This window comes from Dipodomys ordii, unplaced genomic scaffold (genome assembly GCF_000151885.1).
Source record: "Dipodomys ordii isolate 6190 unplaced genomic scaffold, Dord_2.0 Scaffold97, whole genome shotgun sequence".
In the NCBI taxonomy this organism is placed as follows: Eukaryota; Metazoa; Chordata; class Mammalia; order Rodentia; family Heteromyidae; genus Dipodomys; species Dipodomys ordii.
The window spans coordinates 8319625-8341359 of record NW_012267313.1 but is presented as its reverse complement, the minus strand read 5'-3'; the positions used below and the strand labels follow the sequence as shown (position 1 = coordinate 8341359).

Here is a 21735-nt window from a genome sequence, read left to right as displayed (position 1 = left end):
GACTCAAATGGTTTTTCTTTCTTGCTATTTTTTCTAATATAGTTATAAGGTGTTTTTTGTGGCTTTGTATGTCTTTCCTCCACGGTATAACCCTTGTTTTTACTGTATTTGATGTTGGGGAGGGGAAGGGAAAAAACAAATTGTTTAAATAGGGATACAGGTGGACCCATTGCAACAATGAAATGTACAAGATACTATGTGGAAAAATGAACTTTACAAATTTGGGGGGTGATGGGAGGGCGGGGATAGTAAGGGGAAACAAAGGAGGAGGCAACAATGCTTGATAAGAAATGTACTTATTTATTACCTTGCTCATGTAATTGTAACCCCTCTGTATGGTATTTTCACAATAAAAAAACATTAATATAAAAAATTGCTTCAAAATTTTCCTCAGAGTTAAAATGAAGTGAGATGAGAGGAGAGAAATGCATTTTCACTTCCTAACTGACAGCACCCACCAAAGGACTTTTAGGCCAGTCTGCTACTTGCATTGTTGAGACAAAATATTGGACAGAAAGGATTTATCTTGCTCAATTTTATTGGGCTCAATCCATGCTTGGTTGATTTTATAAGATTGAGGGAAACATCATGGTGGAAGAAAGTTTTTAATTATGAGGGACAGGAGACCAAGAGAGAGACAAGAAGAGATCAAAAACAAGATGCACCCAAGGACCCACCCTCAGTGACCTATTTCCTCCAGCTCACTCCCATCTTCTAGAATTTGTAGAACTTCCCAAATTAGCACACCAGCTAGGGGCCAATCATCTAGAACATAAACCTTTTGGGAAACATTTTCTGTGTAAACCTTAACACCAGGGCATTCAATGTGGCTTTCAGAGATGTCATCACCCCAAGCCCACAATGAACCACCTAGTCACTCCCAAGGCCACCATGATACAACCCCAAATGATGCCTGTTTAAGTTAAGGGCATCTGTGGGGCTGTGGTGCACAAATTCCCAAGAATTCAGGCTCACTCTCTCTCTCTCTTTTAAAATAAAACTAATCTCCTCAAGCATTGACTGTGACTCTGTGCTACTATTTAGGGAAGATAGGTAGTCATAAAGGGAAAAATAGAAACACAGAGAGCCTCCTCTTCATTAAAATAAAAGCTAAGCTGGAGTCCTGTCTAATTTATCATTTCCAAGTATAATTTTTTTTTGTCTTTTACCACCCATTGTGTTTACTTGAAGATTCATAGGCACATTCAAATAAGGGAAACCATGCAACCTATGTTTCTTTGTGTCTGGCTTACTTTGCTTAGTATAATTTTCCCCCCTAGTCTTTACATTTCCTTACAAATGGTGCAATGTCATTCTTTTGATGAAGGATATAATTCTATTGTCTATATATACCACATTCATCTACTGAGTGGCATCTTCCATAGTTTGGCTATGGTAAAAAAAATGCTGTGCTGAACATTGTTGTGCTGGTAGCTTTAATGTGGCCTTGTTTGTGGTCTATTGTATAAATGCCCAGGAGTGGAATTGCTGGGTCATGGGGAAGCTATATATTTAGTCTGAGGAACCTCCATACTGCTTTCCAGAGTGGTTGAACAAGTTTGCATTCCCACCAACAGTGCAATAGTGCTCTCGGGCCACATCCCTGCCAACATCTGTTATTGTTAGTTTTCTTGATAATGGCCATTCAAATGGGTGAGGTGGGATCTCAATGTTGTTTTGATTTGTACTTCTTTTATGGCCAGAGATGTTGAACATTTCTTCATGTGTCTATTGGCCATTCTTACTTCTTCTGAGAAGTCTTAATTTAAGTCTTTAGTCCATTGAGGCTTATTAGTTGGGTTGTTGTTTCTTTGAGTGTTTGTTTTGGGGGATTTAATTTTTTGAGTGCCAACTATATGAGGCTCATGTATGGTGCACAGCTAGTAAAAATCTTCCATTCTGTGGGCTTTCTATTTATCTTGTCCTTTGCTATACAGAAACTCTTCAGTTTCATGCAATCCCATTCATTCAGTCTTTCTTTGGTTCACACATTGAGCCCAAAGGAGGATATTCTTAGAAGATCACAACAGTTCAATGGCTTTATGCATATAATCATATATAATCATATAAAATGATTTTTTAATGGAAATGAACGCCAAGGAATGGAAACAAGAGGTTTTTGTTATTTTGCCTTTTGGTTTTGTTTTCTGTTTTTTTCTCCTTTGAGTTCTGTACCTTTTGTCTTGTATGTAAGTTTATCTGTAGAGCCTATGTTGAAAATGAACTATACAACTTGTGTGGGAGAGGGGTTGGGGGAAAACACTGGGAGAAAATGAGGGGACATGTCACACTATTAAAAAAGAAATGTACTCATTACCTGATGTAGGTAACTGCAGTGTCTTTGTATATCACATTTTCAATAAAAATAAATAAAATAAATAAAAGCTATGCTAAATATTGATTTAATCAAGAAGGAATTCTCATGGAGGAAAGCATTCTAGGGGAAAGTTGGCCAATCACTTTTCCTTTTTGAGGCCTAACTACTGAAAAGTGAGCTGTCCTTAGTGAGCTTTGTAAGTTAAATGAACAGTAATCACTATTTATCTGGAGCATATATAACACATGGTATTCAATCTGTTTATCACAATTTCCTTGATTATATCCTTTGATATTCACTTCAGGACAATTGCTTTTCCTTGTGTCGTCAATTTTTAAAAATGATAATATGTCAGGCATTTTTAAGTGGTAGTCAGATCAGGTGATATCCAGGTTAAAAAAATGTTCTCGGGATCCTCATCTCTAATGACATTAAAATCTATCTTCTGTTCCTTACTTCTTCTCTTGTTCTTCTTGGTGCTTTCTGGGCTTGTTTATGTATCCTTCTTCTCAGCATGGTTGCTATGCTCAAGCAAGGTGAGCATACCTATGCTTACCTCAGGAAAAGATTGGTTATCTATTGGAAATTTGAAATAATACTTCTATCCCTTTCCCGATTACTACATTCCTTACAGGACCTGTCCCCGAATCTGATTTCCCCTTTATCTGTGGCTTTACTTTTTGAAGTTTCATTTATTCATGGTCTAGAAACATTAAATGGGCAATTCCAGAAATAATCCTTAACAATTGCATGCCATTCTGAGTAGTATAATAAAATACCATGCCTCGCCTTTCTTATTCCATCCAGAAGGTAAAAGCATCTTTTTGTCCAGTGTATTCATATTACATATAGTACCCATCCAGTAGTCACACAGTAGGTAGCCTAAATATCAGGTCAACTGTAATAGAAACAGGATATAGTGTACAGGTAACCCTTATTTTATTTAATAATGACTCCCATACAAATTGGTGGTGCTGGCAATTTTATTAACACTTCTTGTTAGAATGGTTCTATGTTATTACTAATTATTACTGTGCCTTATTTATAAGTTAAGCTTTCTATCACTAGGATGTAGTAAGTAGCCCACTGGTTATAAAACAGCCCAAGTCCTGTTTTATACCACATTTCCATTCATATACTCTATATCCCTCCACAGGAGAGAATTATCAGGGCTTCGACACTTGTCATGTGTGGGTTTTAGTAGCACAAACAAGTTGTGTGAAATAATCTTTGTTTCCTTAGAAATAAGAGAAATAACCTGAACTCTCTTTTATTATAAGACAACTACTATTTGGTGAATATTTAGTTATTGTAAAGAGATCAAAAAAGGAAACTACAATCATGCCTCATTCTACCACCTGCAAAGACAAATGCATTTCTTGAAATGTTTTTATTGGTAAATTATAATTCTTTCCTTCAGCTCAGTGGTGATATTTTTGCCTAAATGTAGATCTCTTGTCCCCACAAGCCTATATCCAATACTGATAAAGAGTGAAATGAAAGTACTTTGCTGCTTCATTCCTAGAGTAAGTGTGTATAAAGTTCATGAAAACAACCTGTGGGGGGAGGGATGAGAAAGAGCAAAAGAAGGGTGAATTGGGGCTGGGAAGGTGGCTCAGTGGTAGAGTGCTTGCCTTGCATGTGTGAGGCCCTGGGTTCGATTCCTCAGCACCACATAAGCAAAAAGAAAAAGTCTGGAAGTGGCACTGTGGCTCAAGTGGTAGAGCGCTAGCCTTGAGCTGAAGAGCTGAGGGACAGCGTCCAGGCCCAGAGTTCAGACCCCACGACAGGACAAAACAAACAAACAAAAATAAAAAACAGTATAAGGGTGAATTGGATCAAAGTATATTATGTGCATTTATGGAAATATCAGAATGAAGTCTTTTTTACAATTGATATATGCTAATAAAAACATGCAGGGCTTGAGACTGTAAATGCTTATGTGATTTCATAATAAGTGTCTAGACTATTGATTTCTTAGAATTAGATTTATTAACTGCAATGTTGAAGTAGTCAAAAATAATGTTTGTCTTCTGGATGTAGATATGCCACAGGAAGGTCTTTGACATTGTGTGTGTGTGTGTGTGTGTGTGTGTGTGTGCTGGTCCTGGTGCTTGAACTCAGGGCCTGGGCACTGTCCCTGAGTTTTTGTGCTCAAGGTTAGTGCCCTAATGCTTGAGGCACAGCTCCACTTCCAGCCTTTTGGTGATTAATTGGAGATAAGAACCTCAGGGATTTCCCTTCCCGAGCTGGCTTTGAACTGTGATCCTCAGACTTCAGCTTCCTGAGTAGCTAGAATTACGGGTGTGGGCAATTGGTGCCCAGCTGTAGTTTTGCACTTTTAAGAGCAAAATTGAGAGGGAAGTCTGAAAATGGGCCACCTACCCTCACATATATACAGACATATTATCCTAATCCCCTACCAGGGTAGAATATTTGTTAAATGAACAAATTGACACAATGAATAAATGCAAACATTGACACATCAGAATTGCCCAGAGCCTATAATTTATATTAGTGCTCACTCCTGGTATTGGTTCATAGACTGGGTTTTGACATAGTCATCATTGTAGTATTGTACCAAATATTTTTACTGTTCTCCAAATTCTCTGTTGCTTTTCATGCTGACTTCCCATATTCATATTATAACTTCCCATATTAATACTATAACTTCAGATCTATAAAAATTGTATATTTTGTAGTGAAATAAAAAAAATGAAAAACCAACTGGCCCAGTAGAGAGATGCTTTACTTATGATCTAGGGTTTTGCTTATATTCCACTGTGGATAGGTGATCCTTACTAGGCTTATTTGTGGGCAAACTATTATTTTGATTTAGGCTATAAACTCATTGAACTCTCTCAACTCAAATGCTCATTGATAATCAGCAAATAAAACTTACCTGCTTTATTGCTACCATCAAGCTGATGATTTGTTTACCTAAAAGATAATCATAATCTTCACTAGAGGCTATTACATAAAATGTTGTTTGTGTTGAGTTGAATGATGAATTATGCATCCTAACTTTTACTCTGGGATAATTACTGAGCAGTAAATTGTTTATTGGGCTCTTCACACGCAGCTGGTTGGGAGGGGAAACTGGCAAAGCTACTTTGGAAAACATTTGATAAAAGCAGTTAAAGCTGAGAAGATATCTGTGTATGACCCTACAGTTGCAGTTCTGGGTAGATATTTGAGAAAAGATAGCATTTTGTGCACAAAATGACACGTGCTAAGATCTTAATAACAGCATTATTTGTAGCAATCCCTAAATTTACAGAGATATTGAATAAATGGCTAGTCACACAGGTGTGCAAAGGTAGGCGTGCAAATATGCATATGCATACACACAGTGGAATAATCTATGGCTGTCATCAATAATCTTTTTCTATAAAGGAACACCCAGTAAACATATCAGGCTTTGGAGATTACCTCTCAACTCTATAGAATGAGCATGTCTATGTTCTGATAGGACAGATGACAGGTCAGATTTAGTCTGTGAGCTATAATTGGTGGGTCTTGCTATAGAGTGAACAAACCAAAAGGATGAAGAACACTGTGTGTGACAGTGTGGTGAGACCTCACAGACAGAACTGGGGAAGAGAGAGCAGACACTCTTCAAATTCTTTTGTGTAAACTTTAAAATTAAGGACTAGTGATAAAAACTAGTCAGGATAGAATCTTGGGAGGTAATGATTAGGTGGAGGTATCAGGGGATAGGGAAACTGTCTGGGCATGGGGTAAGCAGCTGGGGAATGAGAGATTGTATTGATGGGAGCGGTCAAAGGTGAATAGATACATTGGCAATTTTAGATTTCAAATAAGTTCATACTACTTGGGAACACTCTATATAGGAGTTCTTCTGTAGACCAAGACAGGCGAGGAAAGAGTTTTCTAGAGGCACCATCAGCTGGTGGGAAAGGGTTAGGGATGAATACACAGTTTTAGAAGTTTCTCATATCTTCAGTAGGAATTTTTTGCCCTTCTTTGGAACTGGAAGTCAATGGTGGGTGCTAAGGTAGAAAGATAAATAAGAGAACACCCTAGCTGGCTGGAGCACAGAGGAGGGATTCAGTACTTGTAGTATGGGGGTGAGGAAGCATCCCCATGCAGGTTACCTTGTGCAGCCATTGGCGGCGGAGGAGGAAGAGGACGAGGGATGGGAAGGAGGAAGAGGAGGAAAGGAGGCAGCTAGGGAGAAAAGAGAGGGGAGGGCCTTTATGAGCAGAGAGTAGTCACTTTCTGACATGTATACTGGGCAATAGCTATAGTTTGAATTTTCTGCATTTTTAGTTTTAAAGCATGGGCTGTGTTGCAATGTTGGTTCACAGTTGCTAACCTCGGCCCTCAGCCCTCTGAACAGTGTGGGTATGTACACACACACACACACACACACACACACACACCTCTGATCTCTTCATTTCATGTGACATTACTTATTAGTTTCAAACTAACCTTGATGCTTGCTTCTATTCCTCCTCTCCTTGTTCCCCTCAAAGTATCACACTTTCTTTTTCTTTTTAAAAATGGAAGTGATTTGATGGCTGCTCCACTCTGTCTCTATTCTTCCCAGTCTCTCTTGACCACTTTTTCTTACAGACAGGTTGAAGGTTCGCAATGACTCTCTTGTCTCTTCAGAAACCTTATCAGTTTCTACCACTTCCTTTTCCCCCCATCAGAACATCCCACGAAGTCCTTCTTCAGTCGGGATTTTGACAGGTACCATTCTATCTGTGCCTCCCTTTCGCAGAGAAGCCTCTTTTCAGAAGAATGCCCTACCTCAGGTCTCTGCCACTTGGATCCATGACACTTTTTGCCCTCTGCTGTCCTGCTAATTATTCTCCTGTTGAATAGAATGAGTTCCTTTTAACTCTGCCTTCCAAGGGCAGAAACCAGAACAAGTACACAGCATGTGCCTATAAATGTTTGCTGATTACACAAACTTCTGAAACACAGTTTTGTACGAAGGGTAATAGGTATCACTGAAAGACCCTTGCTCTACCGTTAGGCTGAAAATGAAGGGAGTTTAAGATCAAAACATCTTGCACTTTGGGGTTTGACAGCCTCCCTTCTAATAGTTTGATCTTTGTTTGTGGTGTTATTTTTCAGCTAGCTCTCACCTGAGCCCTGGTGCTCAGCTGTGTTCAAAAGTGTGGCATTTTGTTGCTGTGGAAATGGAACAACATTCCACAGAAACCAACTGTAAAGTATGAAGTTGTTTCCCCCATGAAAGTAATATTGATTTCCAAATATACATTTTTAGAAGGCAGCAAGATTACCTAGAACTTTTCAACCATAATCCTCAGGATGAAAACAATCTGTATTTTATAAATCCAGAAAAGACAAAAATAATGGATCTCCTTCTGTCTTCTGGACACCCTCTTCTACCTACCCAAGAATCCACTGGGGCAACCGATTCTGCCTTCCTCATTATTCTATGAATGTTTATAGCACACACAAGTAGAAAGCTGGACATGCAAGGTGCTCAGACATATTTGCTCATCTCTTTACTCTTAGGATAGGTTCTGATGGCTTACTTGTGACCTATGTTTTTCTTATCCAGGGATATACATCAATTGGCTGAGGGAACTGCCACACATCCATGCAGGGGCTGACCCTTGGCCTTGGCTGTGTTACAGGAGAGTTGTCAATGTTGGATCAACCTGACTCAGTTATGCCTTACAGGTTTATATGGTCCTCATAAATGTATCAGCATATGCCCACTGGGCCAAAGTTAAATTCTTATTAGCTAGATGCTCTAGTTGATACTCAGTGGGAGTAAAACAATGTCCTTCCTTTCATCATGTAATGAACACATTCTGTGTCTATAAGTATGCTTTGGTGTGAAGCTGGAGAACAGCATGGAACAAGCAGACAAATATAAAAATATGTACAATGAAAAAAAGTACAATGAAAAGATAAATCAAGGCTTGGGAGAGTTATGGGCAGGTGGGGGGGAAGGTGTTTCCACTGTGTGTTTATGGAAATACTCTCCAAAAGTTTTATTACTTCAACATACCTACAGGAAGAATGAGTTAATATATCTAAGGTTTATGAGTGAAGTACTTTGTATGTACAAGTTAAACATAATTCAAACTTCTGATATTTTCTTTTTTTTTTTTTGGTCGGTCGTGGGGCTTGAACTCTGGGCCTGGGCGCTGTCCCTCAGCTCTTCAGCTCAAGGCGAGCACTCTACCACTTGAACTACAGCTCCACTTCCGGTTTTCTGGTGGTTTATTGGAGATAGGAGTCTCACGGTCTCTCCTGCCCGGGCTGGCTTTGAACCGCGATCCTCAGATCTCAGCTTCCTGAGTAGCTAGGATTACAGGTGTGAGCCACCAGCACCCGGCCAAACTTCTGATATTTTCTATCCTTGATGAATTCAAAGTAAATAACTTAAAAATGTTTGTCTTTCAACAGAAACCTTATTTTTAAAATCAAGTGTATATGAAAAAGTGCTTACATAAGCTTTATTTAATAACCTATTATTGTTACTATCATATGTTAATACTATTATGTCAACTATTAAAACTTTCATACTATTTTCAGGTAATAATTCTACTTATATTTATGTTATTTCTAATATTATTTCTAAATTGTAAACACTTGAAAATACTCAAACCCATCGAAATAGTTTTCTATCAAAAACATACCAAAGAAGTCAATTGTGTAAAGAAAAAACACTGTAACTAATATGAAATGAAATACAAGGGCTTACAAAAATGCTATCGTATTAATAAAATTATATTTACAGAATTTCTAAAAGTTTGCTGTTCTATTGTCATTTTACCCTCAACAGATTTAGATAAAATTGTTGCTAGTACTTACTACTGCATTTTAGAAAAAAGTAAAGACCTTAGGTGACTTGCCCATAACTGCACAGTAATTAGCTGGTACTAAGCCTTTCAATGGAATTATTCTTTCTACTATGGTGTATATCTAATTTTGCCTTAGAATAGATTATGAATTTAAGAAGCTCTCTATTGGCCACAAAAAATGTCCACATAGAAAACTCATAAACTGGGGCCAGAAATGAGAACAAAGAATTAATATAAAAAGCTTCCTAATTTTATTAGGTGTTGAGGTTCCAGAAAACCTTTAAAAAAAGAAAGGTATAACTTTTCTCTGTCTTGCTTCTTAACTGAGATTCTATAATATCATATACCAATGGGAGAAGATAGACTCAACATGTATTTAATAAAATCAAACCTAGAGTTCAGGTAATCAGAGGCAAGAACACATTTGATTAAAATTATTTGAATTCTCAAGTACGTAGTTAATGTCTGTACTTATTAGTACCTATCCAGAATGAATTAATAGCATATTCAATAATACTTATAACTAAAATTTAAAAAATGCTATCTTACTAAATGAATGAAGCCAGAGCTTTTTTTTTTTTTTAAAATAAAACAATAACAACAACAAAAAAAACTTCTGTTCTTTTTGGAGCTTATGATAATAGTCAAGTACTCTACACTCAGTTCTCAAATTTCTTTCCAGTATGTTCTTTTTTCTTCTTTATGAACAGAATCACTTACTATTATTTTTATAGTTCCCAGATTCCTGATATTTCGTCTTGGATCCCTGAAAATACTGCTACTTGCTTCACTTTTGTATCTGAATCCACGTGTCTTTATATCCCAGATAGACGCACTTCCTCCAACCATTCACTCATGAGCTCCTACTGCATGCCTCAAAGTAAGATTAGAATCTTTTGATGGGTTGGAAACCTTCGGCGTATAATCTGTGCCCCATTGGTCTTTGGATTCTAGTGTTTAGCTCACTACCTTGAAGATGGATGGAACTTGATATAATTTGATTAACAAAGTTTACCTGAATGTTGGGTTTTGCTGTCAACATATCACGTAACTTTGAAGAATAGGTTTCTTATTTTTAAAAATTGCCTTCATATTTGTATTTATGATGATCTAAATAATACTGCTTTTCAGTTGCCTTTCTATAAACTACCAATGCCATAATCAATAATTAATCTGTTTCTGAATGTAAAATGTTCCATGATTTATTATGTATCCCTCAACGTATTGATGGGGTAATGATGTTCAGGGCTGGCTTCCTAACAGGCATCTCCTCACAGAACATTTCCTTCTATCACTGGAAAAACCCTGAGGCTATGAGGGACTGATGTTATTATTTCCACGTTGTAGGAAAACTATCAGTGGGAGCTTAAAACGAAGAAGCAGATTTTTCAAACGCACAGCTTCTTTTCCTTCCAGATCCAGGGCTAGAAAGATGCCTATGCTCTTGTAAAGTGATTTCAAAGGATTAATTTACCATTCCATTACTCTGAAAATTATAAATCTAGTTTAATAACTTATAATAAATCTCAACCCAAATCTGAGTAGTATGAATATCCCCACCTGAGACAGGAAGGAAAACGGGTTCTTTGAGTACCTTCAAGTGGCCACACCACTCAGCAGGATTGGGGTCAGGTGTGAAACAGAGGCAGAGTTCCAGAATATTCCCAATTAGAAAACAAAAGTAACCTTGAGGGGCTGGGAAGGTGGCTCAGTGGTAGAGCGCTTGCCTTGCATGCCTGAGACCCTGGGTCCGATTCCTTAGCACCACATATGCAAAAAGAAAAAAAAAGCCGAAAGTGGCACTGTGGCTTAAGTGGTAGAGTGCTAGCCTTGAGCTGAAGAGCTGAGGGACAGCGCCCAGGCCCAGAGTTCAAGCCCCATGACCGGACCCCTCCCCCCCAAAAAAAGTAACCTTGATAAAGAGGATAGAGAAACTGAGCCAAAAGCATCTTAAGTGATAAATTAAGAATTTCTGTTTTAGAGAATCTCTCTCTGAGAATGAGGGACACAAAGAAGCAGAAAGATGCACCAAGTTTGACCCAAAATTCTCTTTTGTGAGATTTCTTTTCCCAAGATGGGTCATTTCACAGAACAGGTTAACGAATTAAGTAAGAATTGAGTTGACATTATTCATTGTTCATAGTTTCCTTAAATCTACCTGACTCTTTTAACCAATATTTTTCCTATACTTTTGAAAACATTATTTTATAATTTACTATACAGTATACATTGATTATATGACAAGAGAGAATTGCTTGTCCACTTTCTTTTTCTTTTAGTTTCAGTTCACTACACTTAATTAAGGTATATGTCTTGTATATACGTGGTTATACTTGTACAGATTTTGGAGGCCACTTTGAATTTAAGAGTATTCCTTTAGCGTAATTTTAAAAAAGGAGGGGACTGGTTTGAGGAGATGTGAGCTTGAAACCCACTAACTTAATCCTGAAGAAAAGAAGAAAAACAACGATTTATTACACTTTGGTGCTTAATTTGGTTATTATCCTTCTCAGGACAATATTAAGGAATAGAAAACACTAATGATTAGTGCAGCCAGCTCCACATACAACCCATTACCTTCATATGTAACACAAATTATTCTCCTGGAGCCAGAAACAAGTCTCTGTAAGGAACATATGTAACAGTTATTTGTTCTCACTTAATATTGCATTGAATGCAGTGTTTTGGAGTAACTTCAAGGTGAATTTTACACTTCCTTGTCATTGAATGTAATAAGCCAGACACATAATTTTCAATGAGGATGCATGGAAGTCACGAGGTAGACAATTCAAAGCATAAACTGCATTTTTCAGACTGATCTGAGGATTCAAGACTGAGAGAAAAGACCTGCAAATATGACCCCAGCTAGACTAGTTTGTATTCCATCTCCAGCTGTTCTGGAACCGGGGCACTGCTGGGATCCTGGCAGTCTCTCAAACCTGAAGTATGGATGGGCAGAGATGAATTGGCTGGAGGGGGAGAGCCAAGACTTTGACAATTTAATGACAAGGATGTCTCGGGTAGATTCTAACAGGGATCTCGATATTGGAGCAGACTAAATACCAAGAAGTATTTGTAGACATGCAGGCTGTAGATATTTGGTGTTATTGCTTGGAAACTTTAACTCATAAAAGTGTCAGAAAATTATGTGTAAAAATACAGAATACACTTATACCTGTCAACACTTGAAAAACATAATTCTCCTTTTAACTATCAGACCTTGAATCCTCTGCCATTGGAGATAGAAAGTTTTCTGAAGAAACGCTCTAAGAAGTCCTAAGAATACCATGTCAGGTCTGTCTTAAAGGAAGCCATGAACTACTAAGACAGAAAATGTAGAAGAGATTTGTGTGTGTCTGTGTGTGTGTGTCTGTGTGTGTGTGTGTGTGTGTGTGTGTGTGTATGTGGAGGGTGTTGATACAGATATTCTTTCTTGAAGAAAATAGAAGATGTCTCGGTTTTAGTGCTGCAGTTATTTATCATGTGAACTGTTCCTGTGGATTTCAAGTGACTGAGCCACTCAGCTTCTCTTCTTATCACCGTGTACCACATTGATGTTAAACACCCGCCCTCAGGAACATACTTGCTAATCGCAGGATGATCCACATCTATTGATGCCGCAAATAATTTTATTTTGGTATTATTTCATCTACTAATTCAAAGGGCTTTATAAATCTTGAAAAGGTCTCAGAAATCCTCTTAGAATGATTAAGTAGGAACAGTCTAAGCCTTCTTAGATGTAAGTTCCTTGAGGGCACAGGTAGTTTTCACTATGCATAGCTTTAGCTTCCAGCATTATAGGTTGTAAACAGGTAATATTTAAAAGTAAAAATGAACATGCATTCTTCTTATATGTCCTCAAATGAATAAAATTTCCATTCTCATGCTTCTATGTGTGTGTATATATATATATATATACATATATATTCTTTAATTCTATATTTTAAAGGAAACAAAAATCTGATAAACGAATGAAATCCACAAGGGTAATGATGAATGTTTTCTTAGACAATGTACTGTTCTTGCCAAACAAGAATGAAAAGGCAGACATCTTATAATTTGCTTAGAATAAGGGACCTAATTATAGAAGATTCGTAGGAAGGATTTTTACTTGTCAGGTGAGTGCTCAATTGCAATTGATAGACAGTAGTGGTAAAACAAAAATAATTTATATAGCCACTTTCCTATTTTGAAATCTTGTGCAATCAGTCAGATTAAGCATAAGGTTCTGAGTTCAAACCTCATTCCCACCAAAAAGAAAATAAAGATACCACATGTTTTTAGCCATGTTTTCAGCCTCTTATCCTTTTTCTTTAGTTCTTTTGCAGGTAGTGTCTTTCTTGGTCTTAGCTTGATGCTGTAATCTTCCCATGTATCCCTTCCACATAGGCAGGATTATGAGCAACTATTAATTGGATCAGCTTATTTATTGGGATGGAGTATTGCTAACTTTTTCCTGGTTTGGCATTGAACTTTGATGTGCATGATCTCTGCCTCCCAAGTAGCTGGGCTTTTTAGATGTAAACCACTGTACCTGGATTTATCTTTTGTATTTTAAATAAATAATGAGCATTCTTGGATTGTTTGTGTGAAAATCTTGAATTATAAATAACTGAGATCATTCCCTGTCTCTAGTATCTTATTTGGGATTATTTTACGGATAATCTATCAAGCTATGAAATGGCCAGAGTGAATAAAAGAAGCTAAAATTTTATTTGTTTTATTGCTATAGCCAATGTAAAGTTCATCCAACATACTTCAGTGCTTTATATGAATTCTAAATGTTAGAACTAAAATTTTATACTTTAGAAACTTTCCTATCATGACTTGACCATTTTGACCATAATTTTGACCACACTGACGCTAGTATATAAGTATTATCTACTTATTCTAACCTACAAAATGAGGAAAATAATACCACCTTTATTTCTTAGCAAAATAAAAAATGAAGAGGTCTCAAAAGGCAATGATGAGGTACCCTCTCATAAGAGCAAATGATTATTTACGACAGCATTGCTATTTGTTACAAATGCATTGTGGGTAATTGTGCTGACTTCAGATTAGTTCAAATGTGTATTTCTTCCACAGCTTTTATGTGTTGTAAATACTTCATAGCTTAAGATCAGTCTAAACATTTCTGACTTGGGAACAATGGGATTCTTCTTGCCTTTTGACCAGAGTCCTCTTAATCCACAATACTCAACTCTCTGTTTATATTGATGATCCAAAAAAGTTTTGAATGACTCTGAAGTGCAGGTCCACACTTAGTGGATCAAAATATTTTTTTCATTGTTGTTGTTATGTAACATTCCACAACTGTGTTATAGCTCTTTATAAACCCACACAACCTCCAATTCTCTTGAAAATAGAGCAAGAGACAGTAAGGCAACAGAACAGTGACTCCACAGGACATCAACATGCTTAATAAATGCAAAATGAGAAGCCTTCTTACCTAGCATGCAAACACATTTGGCATTCTGGTCAGGGCTCTCAAACAAGATTTCGCCACACCTCTGAAATAGAAAAATAGATGTAATTATTTTAATATTTCGAGTCAGGATACTCAAGGAAATACGTCCATGTAAATATAGATGACCATAGTTCATTCTACTCTTGTTTTGTTCAGCCATCGATGCTAGAACCTTTTGTCGTAAGAAGGGACTTCTCTAGTAGTAAAGTATCTGGGAGGTAAGTTGGGATAGACCATTGCTGCCTGTTGCCTGTTCCTGCCTACAGGTGATTTTGCGCTAATAGTTTCTTTTGCCATGGAAGACGCACATTGCATTGGGCCAAAGGATCAGAGGCTAATCGATCGCTCTCCAAGTTGGTTCTATTCACTTCTATAATTTTTAAGCGACTCACTCTGCAATCAGCATACAGAGTAGCAAACATATAGCTAGGTGGCCAATTCTTAGCTTTTTAAATTCATTCAAGAAAAAAAATAACAGAATGTAACAGTGGTGTTTATAATGTTTTTCTGCATCCACAACTCATAGAAATGTCAACTTTGTTATCTACATTTTAGTGTAAACTTGCTTGTGAAGACATAGGTGCAAAGCAAGCTCTAGAGAACCAATAAGTTATGAAAAGATAGGCCATATTAAGTAATGGATGCAATTGGCATATTTAGTTCCTAACTATAAATAAAACATATAAATAAAAGCCAGAAAAATAATATAGTTAGAAAAAAATGATAAAGGACTCAAGCAACTCACAGGGGATCTGAATAATTAATAAATACAGAAATTATATGTGGCAATGTCCACAATCAGGATTGAGCAAATTATATATAAAATGGGGTTTCTTTTGAGGTAAGCATTTTGACAGAATTCAGGTTTCATTATTATAGAATGTTTCCAAGAAAGTAGAGAAATGTGAAACTTTCACACTTAGTGGGTTGGAGTACAAAACTATAAAATCACTGGAGAAATCTGACACACTATAGCAAGTAATTTTCTAGAGTTCTAACTAGAGAATTTTTGATCTACAACTTTAATATTCTGATTAACAAAATGTAGATACCATTCAAAATTAGAATGCTATTTGACAGTTAAAATGAATTAGAGCTTCATATACTCAGACATGAAATATATAAAACATATAGCATTCAAATTGTAAAGTATTTAAATCACAATATGTGATTTTCAGTTTTATATAAAACATATGTTGTATGCAAGCCACATGAAAGTTAAACCAGGAAAAAGATCTCCATTTTATATGAGCTTGAAGTATCTAAAATATTTATAAATATATTAATTTATAGAAAAAGCAAAATGAAAATAATAATATTAATAAGGCATCAATTATACAGTAGGAGAAAGAGGAATGGAAAATGAGTGTGGCTCACACCTGTAATCCTAGCTACTCAGGAGGCTGAGATCTGAGGATTGTGGTTCAAAGCCAGCTCAGGCAGGAAAGTCCATGAGGTCTCCAGTTGATCACCACCCTCTCCCCCACCAAAAAAAAAAAAATAAAAAGGAAGGCTGGAAGTGGGCCTGTGGCTTAAGTGATAGGATGTTAGTCCTGAACAAAAAAGCTCAGGGCTAGCCTCCAGGTCCTGAGTTTAAGCCCCAGGACTGGCAGAAGAAAGGAAAGGAAGGAAGGAAGAAAGGAAGGAAGGAAGGAAGGAAGGAAGGAAGGAAGGAAGGAAAGAAGGAAGGAAGGGAGGAAGGGAGGGAAGGAAGGAAAGGAAAAGAGGGAGGGAGAGAAGGAGGGAGGAAGGAAGGGAGGAAGGAAGGAAGGAAGGAAGAGAGGGAGGGAGGGAGGAAGGTAGAAGGGAGGAAGGGAGGAAGGAAGGAAAGAAGGAATTGAAGAAATTGAAATATAGAGAAGAAATACAAGGATTTCCAGATTTTTCCATAATAATATTTTTTATGGTCCTGGGGTTTTGAACTCAGGGCTTTGTATTTGCTAGGCAGGTGTTTTATCAATTGAGCCCAGCAGTTTTGTTTTTTTAATCTTAGTTACTTTTAAAACATGATCTTATCGTTTTGCATGGACCACAATCTTCTTACCTATTCCTCTTGTGTAGTTGGGATAAGAAACACATGCCACCAGTTGAGATGGGGACTTCTTGTTTTCCTCCTGGACCGGTCTCAAATCACAAGCCTCCTGATCATCTCCTCCCAAATATCTGGGATTATGGGCAGGAGTCTATCATTACTTTTGTCTTGAGTTACTCTCTCAACTTCTTTCTATGCAAAACATTTCATAATATGCCACCATATATAATCCTTTGAATATAAAAATATCTCATGGTACCAGGCGCTGGTGGCTCAGGCCTATAATCCTAGCTATTCAGGAGGCTGACATCTGAGAATCTCAATTCAAAGCTAGCCTGGTCAGGAACATCTGTGAGGCTCTTATATACAATTAGCCACCAGAAAACTGGAAGTGGTGATGTGGCTCAAGTGGTAGAATGCTGTCTTGAGCTGAAGAATTCAGGGACAGTGCCCAGGCCCAGAATTCAGGCCCCACAACTGACCAAAAAAAAAAATGGTTCATGGCATGAAGCATGGTTGTACCAATAGTCTTATATAACTGCTTTTGGGGAGACTGGTGTCCCTCTTTCTTTCACAGTTCACAGCTTAGCTAGTTCCATTTCCATCAGCCTTTGTTATAACTATTCTTCATATAAGACAAAGTAATTTGAAAGGAATAAAATTCCTGGATGTGAGAACTTCTGGTTTTCATACCTAATTACAAGAATCTTTTACACTAAGAGGGGTGAGTTGAGAGAAGAGTAGATGACTCCATCATTTCCAAGACATCCCATTTCTAAGGCTGATCCACATTGTGTGCAAGGAGATGAACAATTGGCTCAGGGGTCCAAAGAAGAAGACACTACTGTGGGTCAAGAGGATGGCCTGTGCAGAAGCCTGGAATTCCGAAGAGGATAGATTGTACAGATGCATGGAATTCTGAATGCAAGAGGTGTTTGTTGAGGTCAAATGAAAGAGCTCCTAGCACAAGAGCTTTTCCCAGCTACTCTGCAGACCTAGGGTGATTTTTATCATGACACTTAATCTCTCTGGACTTCATTTCCTTGTAAGTAACATGGGGTTGTTGATTATGTGCTCCCCAGTTGGGTCAGGGAGCAAATGCATGGATTAATGGCCCATGGAACTAATCCAACTGTTCCTGATCGGTTTGTATTTGGCAAAGGTTAAGTCTGTTCAAATAACCAGGATCTATTTTCTGCCTCACGTACTTTTTAAAGTGGTATTTTTATGAGCTGAAAGAGTTAATAATTATTTGAAAGTGGAGGGTCAGTGGTTTCTTAAGTTTCCAAGCTTTTGCAGAACCAAGTGCTAGGAGGCTCTTTTCCTGTACACCCTGGGTCCCACAAGGACATTACTTGGGAGTAGTCTCTTACCCTTGGTTAACAACACTGCTCCCCAGTGTGCTAGCCTGGAAGAGCTGTTCCTTCACCGCATGACCTTCCTGAGGGCAGGGTTGGCAGCTATGGCTACAGTAGGCCAAGGTTGTGTCTGTGCAGTCCTTTAGGGTCTTGCTCTTGTCCCTGTGTGTATGTACATACAGCTAGGAGTACTTTCTGCAGCTCCCGTGATGCATGCATTCCTGAACAGTCCTGGCCTGCCTGGGTTCATTGGCTAGACAAGTTCATTATCAAGCAGCAAGGGCAGGTGCAGGGGCCTTTCCAATGAGGACGGCCCAGTCTCCTTCCTGGTCTTCGTCTCTCTGGGTGTGGGAAACAGCTGAGACACCTTTAAGCAGCTCTCTAATTGCCCTGCTTTGTAAAGTTACCTGATGATGGAGCAGATTTTTTTAAAGCAGTGCCCAGAAGGGAATCTGATTGTACTTAGGACTTGCAAGAAACCAGATTCTTTCCAGTGATTTTTCTCATTGATGCCAGTGTTTACTTGGGTTTTGCTGCCAGTCTCCTGCTTTCTGTGCTACCCATGATGATAACTCAATTTAAGTGATTAATTAGGCTAAGCCAGGGGGTCTTGGTCTCAGAAAACTGTAGTTTCTGCCACAGAGGAAGATACCTATGGATCTTTCTGGGGTCTGAGGTATTGCATCCCTTCTCCTTACATGTCCTAAGGTTTGCTGGGACTTCCTGGCCTAGTACCCTTTAACTGAGGGACCCCGAGTTTGTGCCTGGTCCTGTTCATCAGAATTCTAATGGTTAGGTTCTCATTTATCATTAGGGACTTTATCATTGTTATGTCTTCTATATCTGAAGCACGGAGACTACCTTGTTCCTGTCCATCTCTGCCAGAGAACATTGACTCCTAAAATCAGGCGGTAGCTTTTGCAGTGTCCATCCAAGGGGCTGTGGCCTCTCTAGCAACAGAGACATCATCCTGGCTCATGCTGCCCTTCTGTAGCACATAGAATAAGCTGCACATGAATTCAGGTATATAACCCAGTTCCTGTACAGAACATGAAGAATCAAATCACGTTCATCATCGATGTTCCCAAGATGCCTCATTGCTTTATAGCTGCCTTGGAAGACTACATAGACTAAATATTGGTTGATTCTTAACATTTGCTACATCTACACTATGGACTAAGCATTATTCTAAATGTTGTATATTTACTATTTCATACTTTCATTATAATATATACTTATATGCTTATATACATATATGTATATGTACTTACACACATGTACACACACCTATCTGTCTGTCTATCTACTTCTCTACCTATCTATCTATCTATCTATCTATCTATCTATCTATCTATCTATCTATCTATCTATCTATCTAATGAATTGGTTATTAATCCCTTGGCCAACATTTTTTTATATTACATTTAAAATTCAGCTGGGCACCAATGGCTTATGCCAATAATCCTAGCTACTATGGAAGAGGAGATCTGAGGATCATGGTTTGAAGCCAATCTGAGTAGCAAAGTCCATAAGAGTCTTATCTCCAATTAATCAGAGAAAAAGCCAGAAATGGCAATGTGACTCAAGTAGTAGAGCACTAGCCTTGTTCAAAAGGAGCTCAGGAAAAAGGTCCAGGCCCAGAGTTCAAGCTCTAGGATCAGGAAAGAAAAATATTGCATCTATTAGTCAGATAACCAATGTATATTATCAACCTCAGTGTTCATTGGTGGTTCAATGGGTAGACAGTGGCATAAATATAAAATGACAATTATTCAGCCATAAAAAGTAAAATTCTGGGTGGCACACGGTAGCAATATCCGTAATCTCAGCTACTTGGGAGGTAGAAGTACAGATGATCATTATCTAAGGCTAGCCCAAGAAAGTTAGTGCCAGATTTTCTCTACAAAACAAACTAAAAGCAAAAGGATCAGGAACTATGACTCAAATGGTAGAGTGCTGCCTACTCAACCCACAATGTGGAAAAAGAAAGGAACAGAGGAAGGAAGAAAGAAGGAAGGAGAGACAGAAAGAGAAAGAAAGGAAGAAGGGAAAAGAGGAAGGAAGGCAAGAGGGCAGGAGAGAAGGAAGAAAGGAAGGACATTGGCATTTTCTATAATACAAATGAACATGGAGAATATCCTGAATGAAATAATCCAGGCACAGAAAAGCAAGTGCCATATGACCTCGCCTATATGAGACATCTAAAAACATTGCCCTCATGGAAGCAGAGGGTGCAATGGCAACCGCTTATACATGGTTGGAGAAGAGGAGCAGTTAAAATTTTTGGTTAATGGACATAAAGTTCTCAGTTAGGGAGAGTAAATTCAAAAGTTATATCATATATTATTGTAGCTACAGCAATCACAACACATTGCACAGTTGAAAATTTGAGAGAGTACATTTCAGTGCTGTCACCTTGAAAACTGGCAAGTATGTGAGATAATACATGTGATAATTGGCTTATGCAGTCATTCCATAATGTAGACATTTCTAAGTGTTCCATCATATCACACAAATGCATACTATTTATATTTTGTCGACTTAAATAAAAATGGAAATACTGATTTTCTAAAGCTGTTAGCAGTCTAAAGTTAAAACTATATAATTTCCGTGAACAATAGGAGAATGCAGACAAGAATTACAAAATTGAAAATGAGGGAAGTGGTAGGTAGAAAAGGAAGGGGTGAGAATGTTGAAAAGGTGACAGGGATCAAGATCTACTGCATTCATAAACTGCTTTGTACAGTGACTTAAAGACAATAAAAAAAAAGCTCTCTTAAACAACTGCCCAATAATTAAGTGGGCTAAAGACTTAAGGAGAAACTTCTCTGAAGAGGAAAGAAGGATGGCCAATAGACACATGAAGAAATGCTCAACCTCCCTTGCCATAAAAGAAATGCAAATCAAAACAACATTGAGATACCACCTCACCCTAGTTAGAATGGCAAAAATCAAGAACTCTAATAACAACAGATGCTGGAGGGGATGTGGACAAAAGAGAACCCTACTGCATTGTTGGTGGGAGTGTAAACTTGTTCAACCACTTTGAAAAGTAGTATGGAGGTTCCTCAAAGGACTCCACATAGAGCTCCCCTATGACCCAGCAATCCCACGTTTGGGCATTCACCCAAATGATCACAAACAAGACCATACTAAAGCTACCAGCACAACTATGTTTACTGCAGCCTTATTTACCATAGCTAAGATATGGAACTAAACCAGATGCCCCTCAGTAAATGAATGGATCAAGAAAATGTGGTATATATACACAATGGAATTCTATGCCTCCATCAGAAAGAATGACATTGGCCCATTTGTTAGGAAATGGAAAGACTTGGAAAAATTATATTAAGTGAAGTAAGCCAGGCCCAAAGAAACATAGGTCCCATGGTTTCCCTTATTTGTATTATCTAGTATATGTATGAGTCAAGCAGAAAAGGTCAGATAAGGTGATGTTAAGGAAATGAACCCTAAGATATGTATACAAATGTTTTTTTTTCTTTCATGCAATTGTTTCTAACACATTTATAAGATTATTTCTTTGTTGCTTTGTATGTCCCTCCCCCACAGTATAACCCCTACTTTCACTGTATTTGATGCTGGTATAATTTGTGGAGAGGAAGGGGAAAAACAAATCTTTTAAATAGGGATACAGGTGGACCCTTTGCAACAATGAGATGTACAAGACATTATGTCGAAAATGAACTTTACAACTTTGGTGGGGGGGGCGGGGAGGATTG

At 37.9% G+C, this 21735-nt stretch overlaps 1 protein-coding gene across 1 annotated transcript in view; it reads right to left on the bottom strand.

The window, feature by feature from the left end:
* Pde7b (phosphodiesterase 7B) overlaps positions 1-21735 on the bottom strand; it is a 308928-nt gene that overhangs the window by 196327 nt on the left and 90866 nt on the right. The window contains exon 2 of the mRNA XM_013026804.1: positions 14588-14648. Within this exon, the coding sequence (XP_012882258.1) occupies positions 14588-14648 (61 nt within the window). The remainder of the gene's footprint in view (positions 1-14587; positions 14649-21735) is intronic.